The sequence below is a fragment of the Cavenderia fasciculata genome, assembly GCF_000203815.1.
Source record: "Cavenderia fasciculata unplaced genomic scaffold Scf_Dfasci-G-b-205a01.r1-3, whole genome shotgun sequence".
NCBI classification, from domain to species: domain Eukaryota; phylum Evosea; class Eumycetozoa; order Acytosteliales; family Cavenderiaceae; genus Cavenderia; species Cavenderia fasciculata.
This window is the reverse complement of record NW_004457737.1, coordinates 988,133-1,004,064: the sequence shown is the minus strand read 5'-3', so window position 1 is coordinate 1,004,064 and position 15,932 is coordinate 988,133. Positions and strand designations below refer to the sequence as shown.

Sequence of the window (15,932 nt, the reverse complement as noted above, 5' to 3'; positions counted from 1 at the left end):
TTTCAAAAGGTCGATGAGATTGATCATCGAACCGACACTTGAAAAAAAAAAGGTTTGATCAAAATATCTATCTTTCATTTTGTATTTTAAAATTTAAGGAGAGATAATTAAAAAGAGATAATCAATGGATGATTATACAAGTAGTCAATTTAAACAAATCATTCATCATGTTTATTTAAGAAACAAGATAGTTGGATTTATTCAAGATTTGGGTCGAGTGGAACAGATACAATGGAGAAGAGAGAATGGTCAGAAGACACGTGGTAATACAGTGTCTTATAGTTGGGAGCCGAAACATTACAGATATCAAGATATCTATTCGGTCGAGTGGATGTTGAGTCATGGTCATTTTGAACTATTCAAGTACAAGTTTGAAAGAGAGGTGACTTCAGATGGTGGACAGCTGAAAATGGATGTCGACGGCTTCTTGTCATCATCATTGTTGGTTTGGAATGGTAAAGCTGTTGAACTACTCTGTCAAGAGATTCATGACATGCAATTGTTTGAAAGAATTAGAGCACGTAACCCATTCTTGTTTAGATTGGATAGTGTTATAAGAAGTGCCTGTCATGGTGCCAATTGGACATTGCTCAAGCATATTATCAAGACTGCCAAGATACAACCATTCGAAGAGGTCTATGTCAAACAAAAACTACGTAATACCGAGTTGTTAAATCGAGTGACACAAGATATAGATTACTATTATTGTAATAGTGTTGCAAGTGATGAATGGCAAAAGGTTAGTGAAGTGATTGATAGGTTAGCGTCCAAGGTGTCGTTCAAAATACTCTATCAATCTTTTGTCACAACTGGTCAGGTTGCACCGGTCGTCGCACTCAACCACTACATTTTGCCGGCTGTCTCCAAGGACCGTTTGGAGATGCTCCAGTGGGCGTGTCGCTCTGGCAGCATTGAAATGCTAGAGTTTGTGCAACGCGAGTTCTACCCCACCCTCACCGTCGAGTGTGTGGGTGAGGCTATCAAGTGCGGCAGCCTCAAGATGGTCAAACACAAGGCAGTGGCCGCAGAGTACGAGGCGGTCCTCCAAAAGAGCTTCTGGATGGATCGAATTAGCAAGGTGGCCTTTCTCGAGGGTACCCTCGAGATATTCGAGCACCTGTACCAACCCGGCAGCAAGATGGGTATCAGTCAGTTTGAGGTACCCAAAGACACACGTATTGCACGTTGGATCATGGAACGCAACCTCGATTTCGCTCCCATATGGTACTTTATCAATCTCGGACTAGTCCTCAAGGACAGAGAGTTTGTGGTGTGGGCATTGACCGAGTGTATACCCGAGGAGAAGTTGACTGCGCTTTCATCGGCCAATTATCAGACACTTGAACATGCTGCAACGTGGGGATCGGTAGAGATACTCGACTTGCTACTCAAACGTCTTGGTTTGCAAACACTGAGCTTCCGTCCCGACGCTGTTTACGCGGCTGCGTCGCGCGGCAACTTGGACGCACTCGAGTGGATATACGCCAACTTTAAATGGGAGAAACCTCAAGTACAGGCATTGGTAGCAGCACGATGCGCGATTATTGGCGGGCATTTAGAGACATTCACATTCATCTATAAAAAAGAGTTGTTGGCGCTGTCAACCAAGGTACCACAACTATTATTACATTGTGCATCCACTGGAAGTATCGCGCTGTTTCAGCATGTTGTCACGGTCACAGAGTCGGTCAATGTCGGTGCGCCATATGATATAGATTTGCTGTATGTGATGCGTCGCGCAGCACTGATGGGTCAACGCGACCTGCTCCTCTATCTCTTGGAAACATACACGTTCCCCATTGCCAAGTTCTTGCCTTCGTCACAGACACATGACAAGTTTTACTATGGACTCAACGGATGTGACAATGAGACACTCATGAACGAAGTGCAAAACCTCCATGAAGGATTCGATATGGTGTCATCACCACAACAACAGCTGGCAGAGTACATACTCGATACTTATCCCGAACCATTTAAATCGCTCTACCACGAGTCACACCAACGTGCACTTGCCCTATACTACACATCTTGTCCAGTTAAAAACTCTCAAGTCAAGTTCTTAGTCAGTCAACATGGCCCACGCGAGAAATGGAATAAATTTGCACTCTCGAGAATACTCAAAGACGCAGCCGACACTTTATTGACCAACCAGTTTACATCGACCAAGAACACGATTGTCGTGTTTCGTGCACTCCACTACCTCACGCACCAACACAAGGCTGTAGGAGTGTCACTTGAAGATCTCGTCAAGTTGGCACCTCGCACAGCCTCGACTCTTGTCGTCAACGAACAAGTCACATCACTCCAAATACTCGGACTGTTTGGATTGATGACCAGTCAGATATTCAGTCTCAAAACAGCCTCACAATCCCAAGACTCTAACCTCACATTCACTTCACTCCCCTATTACTTTGATTGTCTATTCTCAATGAAAGTAAACAATGTAGCTCCTTCCCCTGTAAAATAAATAAATCAATAATAACTATACTATATAAATATTCTTTTCATTTTAATTCACGATATGTAATAAATTTATTGAGAGATGTTGGGATGATGCAACGTTTCAGGATCCAGTACTGGAAGCAAATGACTTGCCAGATTGAACATTAGACTAGATCATCTTGCAATTACAAAGATCATCTTATCTAATGTTCAATCTGGCATGCATCGAAAGTCATGGCATGATCTTTGGATAATGAATAGAGCAGGATTGAGAAGGCTTCTTTCGGTGTGGTAGACCATCGACTATGAATGCTGTGTAATCTGATTGAAATCTTGTCATCTCTTCTGCATGCACACCAGATAGTTGTTCAATTTTCTTTCCAACTCCCGGGGAATGATAATTAATTCTAAATTGATATTATTATTCTATCTCTAAATACTTGATTTTTTTGATTCTTGACAGGTAGGGATAGTAAAAAGAATAACAATGGTATTAATATTTTGTTTCACACTCTAAATTAATTTACCTTTTGTTATGTATGATGTAAGACGAATATCGGGAACTCTGAATCCAACAAATAAACTAACTACAGTAGTTAAGAAAAGGGTTTACACAAGGCCGAATGAATGACCTATCCTACTCTATCCCCCACTTACACCAATTCTAAAAATTAAATTAACACATGGTTGGTGGTTGTTGTCGTTGGAGATTTTTTTAAAAGTTATTTTTAAATTTGGGGCTGTTTGAGCAAGCTTGCTCGAAAACCAAGGGACAGAGAACCAGCCCTTTGATAGTGTTTAAATTAAAGCAACAGGGCAGGGTTTGTTTTTAAACCTCACACTTAGATGGATATCCAAGGAGGGATTCACACCCAGATGCCACGACAACAACAATAACAAATCAGCTAGAGCAGAGTAAACTAATAGTCCCGAGCAGATAGTCTTGTTAGGTTTACAACAACTGCATACAACAACAACAACATCATCAGAGTTTTGAGGTACTCACATTTTTTATAAATCAGTTGGTTACAATTGTCAGAAAATAAGAAAGTAGGAAGAAATAATCATAAGAATAATAATCATTGTAACTCTTTATTCGATTCATACAACCATCACGCACAATACATCCACCTCCTACACATCTTCTTCAAAATATATTCAATTTCAAAATATATTATTTATTTATTTAAAAGTAGGTAGACCTCTCTTCATGCATGTACACCTATATCACTATGATTAGAGATGAATATAAATATCTCACACACATACTTTTGGTGAAGGCATTGCACAACACTGATCGCATTACGTCCCACTCACACATACACACACAATATAATCAAAGATAATAATAATAATAAGTAGGGGTTGTTTTGGTTGAGTATTATTCAAAACCCATTTTAAAAGAATGGAGAGAGAAAAAAATGTTTAGACGAAGGATAGGGTAGGATAGGAAATGGATTGGGTTGCATTTGATTGGTTATTGTTTTGAAAAATAACTTTTAAAAAAAAAGTAAGAAAGAATGAAATGAGTTATAATGATTGGAATTGAAAAAGAAAAGGATAGATAGATAGATAAAGAAAGAAATAATCACAAGTTCACATTTAATTTAATTGGTTAAGAAAAAAAAAAAAAAAGAGTTTGTAGTTGGAAACAACAAGTGCGAAAAAGAGAAATACAGACAATTCTTCAAACAAACATCCCAACCCCCTATATATATATCACCCCCTTTAACATTGTACAATGTAATACACGAAAACTCTTTTTTGTTAATTATCTATGACCATATATATGCAAGCTTGTATATATATATATGTAATGACATAGCGTGCGATTAAATTAAAATTATTATTATTATTATTATTATTATTATTATTTTTTTGATTGATCATCACGAATTTTCCTTTCTCCATATTGGATCTACATATTAAGTTACATATTATTTATTATTATTATTATTATCTCCACTAGAGCAGAGACCCCACCACCAACCACACTCACTCACTCACTCGTTCCAACATTATCATCCATCATCTGAAACGGCAAAAGTAATTGATCGATCAATAACAATAATAATAATAATTATAAAACCAAATCTAGTGTATTGTTTTGGGTGGGTTTAAAAGAACAAGAACTTCATTATTACCCAAACCCAAACCTTAATCAATCAATTAATCAATTAACATTATCCATAATATATATATTTGATTATATATTATTAATAATATAGATAGAATATAGATTTATTTATTTATTTATTTATTTCCAGACACTGAAAATGCAAATACCAATTGATCGATTAAGAAGAAAGAAAATATCAACACAAAGAAGAAAAGTCAATATAAATAATTACAAACAACAAGATATATCCAGCGGTGGATTGATCAATCATAGTGATAGTAGTAGTAATAGTAGTGTAAATAGTAGTTGTAGTAATAGTACAGTCAATAATAATAATATAGCCGATGACAACAACAATAATAATAATGGTGGTCAAAATATAGTTTCAAGGATACTTGGAAGAAAAAAGAAATCAACTTATTGTTCTAATTGGATTTCAACAACCAAGTACTCTATACTTACATTTATTCCAAAAAATCTATTTGAACAAGTATGTCAAAATTAAAATTAAAGATCACTTATTTAATCTATTATATTATTTATATATATATTTACTAATTACATATTTAATTTTAGTTTTGTAGAGTAGCCAATTTATACTTTTTATTTATTTTAATATTATCATATACACCAGTTTCACCTGTACTTCCAGGACCATCAACTATTAATTTGGGAATTGTTCTATTGGTAAATGCATGTAAAGAAGCTTATGAAGATTTTGTATGTATCAATTTAATGTATACTTGAATTTGATCATTTAATTTAATTAAACTTTTAAATTTTGTAGAAACGATATAAATCAGATAAACATATAAATAATCAAACAACACAAATTATAGAGAATGGGGAATTTGTTATAAAGTGTTGGAAGGATATCCAAGTTGGTCATGTTGTCAAGGTGAATAATCAAGAACAATTCCCGGCAGATTTGGTTTTACTATCGACTTCATGTGAAACGTCTCCGGGACTTTGTTATATTGAAACATCCAATTTGGACGGTGAGACCAATCTCAAGACAAAACAATCTCTCATGGAGACAAACACGTCTCTACATAATTTGGACAATCTCAATCAATTCAGTGCATTGTTGGAATACGAGGCACCATCACAGAATCTATCGAAATTTGATGGTCGTATTACTATGGGGTTGTCAGGCGAGACACTTCCATTGTCATGTGAACAATTGTTGATTAGAGGTACTCAATTGATGAACACCAAGTATATCTATGGTGTAGTTGTATATACAGGACATGACACCAAGTACATGTTAAACACAATGTCGACACCAAGCAAAAGAAGTAAACTTGAGCGTGAAATGAACCGTATTCTCATCTATGTCTTGATAGCAGAGGCATTGTTGTGTTTGGTCAGTGCTATTTTAGGTGCTGTCTATGAACACCGTGTTGGACGTGGTTCGTGGTACTTGCTCATTAGCAATCGTCTCATTGTACATACTGTCGAACGTTTCTTTACCTTTGTCATCCTCTACTCTACGATTGTGCCCATTTCACTCTATGTCACCATGGAAATGGTTCGTGTCTTTCAAATCATATCGATCAATCGTGACAAAAAGATGTATCACGATGAAACAAAGACTTTTGCAAAGGCTCGTACTTCCAACCTCAACGAAGAGCTTGGACAAGTGGAACATATCTTTTCCGACAAAACAGGAACTCTGACCCGAAATGAAATGGTCTTTAGAATATGTAGTATCGATGGTCTCTCCTATGGTAGTCTATCAAGTGACTACCTAATTGGTACTGAATCAATTTTAAATGTTAGTTCTGTTGATCTAAATCAAAATCAAAATAACAATAGTAGTAATAATAATAATATTTGTAAATCACCTTCAATTGTAAGCAACTGAAAAAGAAAAAGATTAGAAACCATTTTAAATATTTATATATTTATATTGTAACTTACATTTGTTTGTTTGTTTATATCTTTCTTTTTAGAGCGCAGTAGATTTAAAAGATACATTTGATAAATCAACAAGTAGTTTAGCCAATTTAGTTGAAAATGTAAACAAACCTTTAAATGTTGATTTTAGTATACCAGCAAACTTGGAGTTTTTCATAGCCATTGCATTGTGTCATACGGTCATTCCAGAACATGAAGGACCAGGCAATGAAGATGGTGGATGCGACGCTATCAACTATTCATCGTCTTCGCCAGACGAGGTTGCCTTGGTGACAGCAGCTGCCAACTTGGGCATCCAATTCTTTCACAGAACTCCCAATTCCATGGGTGTCAATGTAAATGGTCAAGAAAGAATGTACCACCTATTGAATGTTTTAGAGTTTACCAGTGACAGAAAGAGAATGTCTGTCATTGTAAGACAAGTAGATTCACAAGAAATTATTCTCTATTGTAAAGGTGCTGATACTTCTATTCTACCATTTATCAATCTACCATCAAATGATAAAGAAAAGGAAATTTTAAAATCAAATGAAGATAATTTAAAGGTAAAGATAAAAAATTTAACAAATAACAAATAATTATAATTAATAATTAATAATTAATCTTTTACTTACTTTTTTTTTCCTTTCCTTTTGTAGAAATATTCATGTAATGGATTAAGAACATTATGTATATCAAAGAAAATTATTGATCCTGTTGAATATGAAAATTGGAATGTCATGTTTAAAAAGGCATCAATATCAATTGATGATCGTGAAGAGCAGGTTAGAGAGGTATCTGCACAGATTGAGAATGGATGGTCATTGTTGGGTATAACGGGTGTTGAAGATAAACTTCAAGACCAGGTACCACAGACTATTACAACTCTGTCGCAGGCAGATATAAAGATTTGGATGTTGACTGGTGACAAACAAGAGACTGCCATTAATATTGGAATTTCTTGTCGTTTATTAGAGGGTGTAGATATACTTATCCTAAATGAAACTACCAGTTCCCAAATACTAGATCAAGCAATCGAATCAATGATTAATCAAATTGAATCAAATGAAAAGTCTGGTGCAGGTGAAACGGACCATCACCAGACCAACAACAATAGCAACAACATTGAAATGCAAGAAGCTTACAACAACAACAATAATAACCAATTGAAAAAAGAGTATTCATTGGTAATTGATGGTGCAACATTGGTATTGGCTTTGCAAAAGGAAATAGAGGACAAGTTTTACAAATTAACATGTCTATGTAAATCGGTTGTATGTTGTAGAGTTACACCTTTTCAAAAGAGTGAGGTTGTTAGAATGGTCAAAGATCGTACTCAATCGGTTACATTGGCAATTGGTGATGGTGCCAATGATGTGTCTATGATTCAAAAGGCACATCTTGGTATTGGTATTAGTGGCAAGGAAGGAAGACAAGCAGTGCTAAGCAGCGACTTTGCCATCTCCCAATTCAGATTCCTCGAGCGTTTGGTACTTGTCCACGGTCGCTACAACTACAAACGTTTGTGTCTGTTGATCTGCTACTTTTTCTTTAAGAATCTCTTGGCATCTCTACTCCAACTTTGGTTCTCTTCCAACACCCAGTTCTCAGGTGCCTCCTTTTACGACTCTGCCAATATCCTCTGTTACAATCTCGTCTTTACGTCGCTGCCCATCATTATTATCGGTGTCTTTGAAAAGGACATTGGATCTAGTTATCTCCGTCGGTTCCCACAACTATACCGCGAGTGCCAAAAGGGTGCATGCTTTAACCACCGTATTTTCTGGTACTGGATCTCCACAGGTGTCTACTGCTCTGCCTGTATCTACTTTTTCACATCACGTATCTTTATCGAAGGTCCACTCGACTCTGACGGTCGTATTGGATCCATGTGGGAGACTAGTGCCGCCGGATTCACCTCTCTTGTATTTGTAGTCAATTTAAGATTAGCTCTTTGTATAAAGTTTGTATATCCTATCCCAACCCAACTAAACCATATTCAACCAACCAAACCATTAATTAATTCTAATATATCCATCCATATTCTATTCTATTCTAATTTAATTTAAATGTATTTAGTACTTGGACAGTTCTACATCATGTAACATTATGGGGATCTTTGATAGTATATGCTTTGATAGAGTTTGTTTACAGTGTAATCTATATCGAATATGTAGGTTACTTTCACTACATATTTGTACATCTTACCGAGAAACCTATCTTTTACTTTGCTCTCTTTGTCACTGTTCTCTGTGCACTCTTGCCCGCCTACACTGTATCCTATGTCAACCGAAACTACTTTACCAAACCAATACACATCGTCCAAGAACTCATGAGACAAGACAAACGTAAACTACGACATAAATTAAAACTTATGAATATTTAACAAGTACATACATGTATACATACACAATAATAAAATTTATTAAAGTAGAGGCGAACTTCACACTCACCTCAGAAAACTCAGTTTGCAGAATTAAATGGTTTCGCGCCTTTTTTAAAATTCTTCAAAAAACATCATTTTTAACTACTTTATCTAAATATATATCATAATAATATAATCTATCTAGAGATAGAGAAAGAAGGTTGAAAAGAGGATGATGCAAGGTGGGATAGACACATCATCTAGAATGTGTTCAATTGATAGTCTAGAGGTAAAGAACTTCAAGTCGTACAAGGGAACACATATACTTGGTCCTTTTCTACAGTTCTCATGTGTTATTGGTCCAAATGGTAGTGGCAAGAGTAACTTGATGGATGCAATCACATTTGTACTCGGTGTATCAAGTGCAACATCAACTAGAAGCAATATCAGTCAATTGGTGTATTCGTCGGCAACCACTACTGTCGATGTACCTACAACTCCTAAATTCAACGATCTCATTGCTGAAGCTCAAAAGGAACAACATACTCCTGATAAAGGAGATGATGATGGTGATCATGATGATGATGGTGATGATCAAGTAGGACCTACTAAAAAGAAAAAGGGTATGTACTCAACCTATAGTCAGATGACTTTGAGATAGGAGATTGTAATATAATGTTTAACATTTTATTCTTTTTATATATATAGGACAATTAGAATCATATGTTAAATTGAAATATATTGATTTCAGCAAGGATGATGATGATGACGGAGATGGTAGTGGTAGTGGTCAGACAGTATATGAATTTATGCGAAAGATTAGGGGATCGTCAACTGTATATTATATCAATTCCAAGACGGTCGACCGTAACGACTATTTAGACAAGTTGTCGACGTTGGGTGTGCATTCGAGCTGCTCCAACTTTTGTGTGTTGCAGGGTGACGTTCAAAACATCGCGTCCAAGGACCCAAGAGAGATCACACGTGCCGTCGAGAGAATATCGGGCTCGGACCAGTTCAAAGCAGAGTATGACCAACTGTACAAACAAAAGACAGAGATTGAAGCATTGTCGGTACGAACATACAGTCGTGTCAAGGAACTCACCGTCGACAGAGACCATTACAAAACACAACTAGCCGAACACAAGCAATACTTTAAAGTGGTCAAACAACGTGACGAGATTGCCATCAAGATTGCGCTCTTGGAACTCAAGTTTATACGTAGCGAGTTGGCACGGTTCACAGGTATGCGTGAAAAGGCTGCCAAGGAGATTGCACAGATCGAATCGGAACGTGAGAACTTGGCCAATGAAAAGAAACAGGCCAACAAGAAACAAGCCACCAAACACAAAGAAGTGATGGAGATGGAATTCAAACTCAAGAAACTAACACAAAAGAAAAACAAGACCAAACCAAACGCATTCAAAGCAACTGAAGAAATCAACTTTTTAACAGAACGAGCTAAAAAGATTCAAGATATGATTGCTCAAGCCAACAAGAACCGTTCATTACAACAAAAAACACTGGAAATGCTTACTCAACAACAAAATGAAATTCAAGAGAAATTGGAACAACTCGATCTCACTCAACAATTGGATAAAGGTCTTAGTTTAACAAATGATCAAATTGAACGTTATAATGCTTTAAAAGTTCAAGCTGGTAAAACTACCAGTGAAGATAAAAAGGTAAAGTAAAAAAAAGACAAATAATTTAGAAATATTAATATTAATATTTATTTGTTTGTTGTTTAGAAATTGGATCAATTACTTAGAACACAAAATTTTGAAAGAGAAAAACAATCAAGTCAAGAAGCTTCAATTGATGATTGGACTAAAATGATTGAACAATTGGATAATTCAACCAAACAATTGGAAGAAAGAAAGAAAAAGAGTGAAGAATTATTGGTTCATATTGAAAAACAAATTCAAGAATTAACAGAAGAAATTGGTAAAACATCTTCTAGAAATGAATCTCAATAGTAAGCCTAAAAAGAAAAAATATTGACCAATATATTTATACATTTAATTAATTTTCTGTTTCTTTATAGTAAAAGACAACAAACATTAACAAAAGAATTGGATCAAATTCAATTTAAATTGTCATCAGAAAAGACACATAGAGCAGAAAAGGAAAGAGATAAAAAGATGAATTATGCAATTTCAGAGTGTAAAAAGTTATTCCCAGGTGTCAAGGGCAAATTAATTGATTTGTGTAGACCAAGAAACAAGTTTGAAACGGCATTTACCGTCGCGATGGGTAAGTTGGCCGATGCAGTTGTCGTCGAGACTGAATTGGCTGCCAATATGTGTATGTCGTACTTTAAGGAGCAGATGGTTGGCGTGACCACCTTTTTGCCATTGGACAGATTGTACGCCAAGCCAACCAACGAAAAGTTGCGTCAGTTGGGTGGAGACGGTCGTACCGCCAAACTGCTCATGGATTGTATAGAGTTTGATTCACAGATTGACTTGGCTGTGCGTTATGCCATTGGCAATTTGTTGGTGTGTGACACACTACAAGAGGCTCGTATGATGGCCTTTTCAGCCGAACGTCACAAAGTCATCACCATTGACGGTATCAAGATCACCAAGAGTGGTTTGATGAGTGGTGGTTTGATGGGTGTCAAGGACCGAACAGCCAAACTCAACGCAGGCAATGTAGAAGAGCTCAAGAAGCGTCGTGACTCGATCCTACAAGACCTCGCCGAGATTGAACACACCTCTGCCAATTTCTACGAACTCGATAATCTAAAGAGCCGTCTTGAAGAGCTCAAATCAACCGCCCAACTCCACAAGGATACTCTCAAGCCCATCGAAGAGAGAATCAAAAAGAATGCAACTGAAAAGGAGTCCAAGATCCGTCTCATTGACAGTTTTGACAAGGAGGTTGACCAACTCAAGAAATCAACCACCGAACGACAGGCACTCATCGATTCTACCCAAGCGGCCATTGACAAGGAGGAAAAGGGCATCTTTGCCGACTTTTGCAAGGAGCTCAAGATACCCAACATCCAAGAATTCGAAGTCAACCGTATGGAAAAGTTACAAAAGCAAACACAAGCCAAGCTAGAACTCTCTCTTCAACTTTCAAAGGTTCAAAATCAAATCAACTATGAAGGTAAAAAAGATTATAACAATGAAGTGTCCCTACTGGATAATGATCTCAAATCAAACAATCAACAATTGGAAAAGGAAATTCAAACTCAAACTGCCACTCAAAATGAAAATGAAGAAATTCAAGATCAAATTACTGATGCAAATGATAAATTAAAGAGTAATTATACAGTAGAAAAAATATTAAAATGTTTGGAAATACTTATACTTTTTTTAGAATTAAAGGATGAAGTATTAGAATTAAATAATACAATTAAACAATTGAGAACTATATCTGATGATAAAGCAAAGGCACATGGAGAATTGGAATCATCAATTAAAATTTATGATGTGGCAATTGAAAATGGAAAGGTTGAATATCATAAATTGTTGGCAAAGGCAAAATTGGATAATATGAAATTACCATTATTAAAAGAAGATCAAATGGAAGTTGAAGAGGAAGAAGAGGAGGAAAAGGAAGATTCTGATGAGGAAATGAAAGATTCTGATGAAGATGAAGATGAAAAGAAAAAGAAAAAGAAACAACCTCCTCCAACATCTCCAAAGAAAAAGAAAAATGCAGCCGCTCCTACTACACCAAAGAAAAAGAAAAAAGGATCTGATGACGATGAGGAAGACGAAGAGGATGAAGAGGAAAAGGGTAATAAGAAAAAGAAACCATCTGCCACATCACCAAAGAAGAGTCCAGGAAAAGGTACAAAGAGAAAAGTAGATGATGTAGATGAAGAAGAAAAAGAAAAGGAAAAAGACAAAGGTGATGAAGAAGAGGATGAAGATGTAAAGAAAAAGAGATTAGAAGAAGAAGAAGAAGAGAAAAAGAGAAGATTAATTGCTGGTGAAGATGAAGAAGAGGAAGAAGAAGCTGTCGATGAAGAGGATGATGACAATGACTTTTTGGATCAAGTTCAACTCTGGGATAATATGATCCCAGATGATGAAAGATTAGAATTCTTTAACAGACATCTTAGAATTAGAATTGATTTTTCTTCTATATCAAAACTTAAAGTTAAAGTATGTAATATATATATATAATTATTATTTTTGGAATCCATGTTTATTAATTTAATTTCTATTTCTATTTTTTAGAACACAAATGAATTAGAAGATATAATAAAAGATTTGGCACAAGAAGATAAAAGGTTGAAAATTACTATGGATACAAACCCACCCAATCCAAAAGCAATGGAGAATCTTAAAAAGGCAACGGATGCATTGAGAGAGGCTTCATCACAACACAAAGACCAAATCAAACGTGGAAAGGAGATTGTAACTCAGTTTAATAGAATCAAGACTGACAGAACCGAACTCTTTCAAAAGGCATTTGATACGATCAAGACAGAGATTGACGCAATCTATGGTGAACTTACCAGAGACCTATACCCACCCTATCTCAGAGGATCGGCTTCATTGTCACTTGATGACACTGAGACTCCGTTCAACTCTGGTATCAAGTACAGTGCCATTCCACCAAACAAGCGGTCGCGTGATATGGACGATTTGTCGGGTGGTGAGAAATCAATTGCCGCGCTTGCCTTTTTATTTGCCATGCACAAGTATCGACCATCACCCTTTTTCATCTTGGATGAAGTCGATGCTGCGCTAGACAGTATCAATGTTTTGAAATTGGTCCGTTACATTCGAGAAAAGAGTAGTGTCACTAGTCAACTGCAGTTTATTGTCATCTCGCTCAAGGAACTCTTTTACAGCAACTCTGATGGTTTGGTTGGCATTTGCCGTAATATTGCCGATTCCTCCTCCATATCTCTCACAGTCCGTCTTGACCATCTCCCAGTTAAAACAGTCGAACTATTACCCATCAAAGATAAAAACAAGATTGATTCAAGAATCATGTCTGCCAGAAAACAAGCAATGAGTAGTGCTTCTGAAACAAGTGATACTGGTGGAGATGCAACTTCAACATCTGTTTCTGAATAAATTAATAAACATTCATAATAATAATAATAATAATAATAATAATAATAATAATAATAACCCACTAATATAATAAACATTTAAATTAAAATTAATATATCCCCAAGCAGGAGATTGATCATTTGTTGTGGAAATGAAATACGAAAGAATAGAATGGAATGATGATGTGTTGTAGATTCATATAACAATTGTACTTTTTATTATAAAAACGTAAGCATAATCTCGATTCGATGTTGTTGGTAATATAATAATAATAATAATAAACACACGCAACACAAAAATAGAGGAGTGAAATAAGATAATAAAACAACGATTCTAGTTTTTCTCAAGTTTTAAGATAATAAGAATAACACTACATATATTGTATTGTCTGTCTCCTTGGCGCAATCGATAACATTGTTTATCATTATAATAATTTTAAAAATGTAATAATACAACCAACTCTTGATATTTATATTTACTATTTATTTTTATTATGAGACGTCGCCATGTGGTAGGATGAAAAGGGAATCTGTGAATCGATTTCTCCGCACATGTCATTGGTCGACAAGTAGTCAGACTGGTGGTGGAGTGGGGATGGGGTGGTGACTACAATATAGTGTGTCTCTTTGTTGCGTACTCTCCACAAATTAAAATTGAAATGGTGGAATGGAATGGAACGGAACGGAACTGAAAGGAATCTCTAGAGGATGGAAAAGGAAATTCCATTTTCGTCCAATAATGAATAAAATTATTTTATTGCCATGTTCCAAGAGTGGTATTGTTTTTTTCTCTCCTTCTGGTGTTGGTTGGGGGGAGGGGAGGGAGTAGATTCTTACTCCAACACCTATGAAAACTAAACTTCACTCTCACTCACTCACTCACTCAACTCAGCCAGCCCATCCAATTATATAAACACATTTTTTTTTAATTTGCAATACAAAACATACACAAACAATATTTGTAAGTTTATACATTATTTGATTATCTCATCTCATCTCATCCACGCACTCACCCACACAATTATATACACACACATATATAAACACACAACCAACCAAAAACAACACAAGAAGATCAATTACTTTAATTGTAGAAACTAAATAGAGTGTAAGCGCAATTGCATTCAAGACAGTCAGATATAAATACTTGTTCTTCTTTTCTAGAAACCCAACAAACCAAATTCATTTCTTTACATTATTCACATTATCAAATTCTCTCTCTTTTCTTTCTTTCAAATCAAAAAAGGTCTCAAAAAAAAGCTTTAAACTAATCAATCCTTTTTCTTTTTAATACCAATACTACAATACCATTAAATATTTATACCAACAACAACAACAACAACTTTACAGTACTCTTTTAATTTTATTCCCGACAAACAAACAAATACAAAATGTTCAAACAGTCAAGAACTCTTTTCAACTCTTTCCAAAAGGTTTACAAGCAACCAACTCTTCAAGAACTTGTTCAAAAAAAAAGGTAGAGGTATGTATTATTATTATTATTAATATACAAAAGTACACATTTCTTTCAAATCAAAAAAAGAGCTAATACTAATTTTTTCACCCCCCTCCTCTTCTTCCCAAACACACACATGTAGATGGAAAGCTTTATACAGTGCCACCAAGAGTATGGGATGAATCAATTGCCTCTCAAAGTGAAGCTATTATCAAGGCTGAAAGAAGTCCAGAAATCCCAATGCCACAACTCCAAAAGCAGTCAGCTCAACAGTTTCAAGAAATGTTTAGAGACGGTCATTTGAATTAAATAATTGTCCCTCCATTTTTTTTTTTACAAAACAACATAGAAGAACCTATCGACAATCGAATTGAACCCAATTTCCTATAACAATATAAATCCAAAACAAATGATCATTCTATTCATTAATATATGAATATTTTGATGATTTAAAACAATGTAAATAAATGATAATAATAATTAATAAACAAAAAGAATAATTATTTAATCTATTGTATTCTATTGTATTCTTTAGAATTCTTTTGTATTGGGACAACAACAACGATGTTTGAAATATCATGATACTAAAATCTGTATGCATTGGGAATTGTGCAGATGAGAACAA

At 35.4% G+C, this 15,932-nt stretch overlaps 3 protein-coding genes across 3 annotated transcripts; all 3 read left to right on the top strand.

Moving 5' to 3' along the window:
* Window positions 1-124: 124 nt before the first annotated feature.
* Window positions 125-2,467, top strand: DFA_03120 (uncharacterized protein; the record flags this gene model as incomplete). The annotated part of the gene is made up of 1 exon (XM_004362669.1): window positions 125-2,467. The coding sequence occupies one exon, from the start codon at window positions 125-127 to the stop codon at window positions 2,465-2,467; it is 2,343 nt and encodes a 780-aa protein (XP_004362726.1).
* A 2,251-nt stretch (window positions 2,468-4,718) lies between these two features.
* Window positions 4,719-8,846, top strand: DFA_03119 (P-type ATPase; the record flags this gene model as incomplete). The annotated part of the gene is made up of 6 exons (XM_004362668.1): window positions 4,719-5,051; window positions 5,138-5,281; window positions 5,349-6,416; window positions 6,517-7,026; window positions 7,120-8,423; window positions 8,540-8,846. The coding sequence occupies 6 exons, from the start codon at window positions 4,719-4,721 to the stop codon at window positions 8,844-8,846; spliced, it is 3,666 nt and encodes a 1,221-aa protein (XP_004362725.1).
* Window positions 8,847-9,090: 244 nt separating this feature from the next.
* Window positions 9,091-13,873, top strand: smc1 (structural maintenance of chromosome protein; the record flags this gene model as incomplete). The annotated part of the gene is made up of 6 exons (XM_004362667.1): window positions 9,091-9,448; window positions 9,534-10,510; window positions 10,577-10,803; window positions 10,873-12,098; window positions 12,156-12,949; window positions 13,025-13,873. 6 exons carry the CDS (start codon window positions 9,091-9,093, stop codon window positions 13,871-13,873), a joined length of 4,431 nt encoding a protein of 1,476 aa, XP_004362724.1.
* Window positions 13,874-15,932: the final 2,059 nt, after the last annotated feature.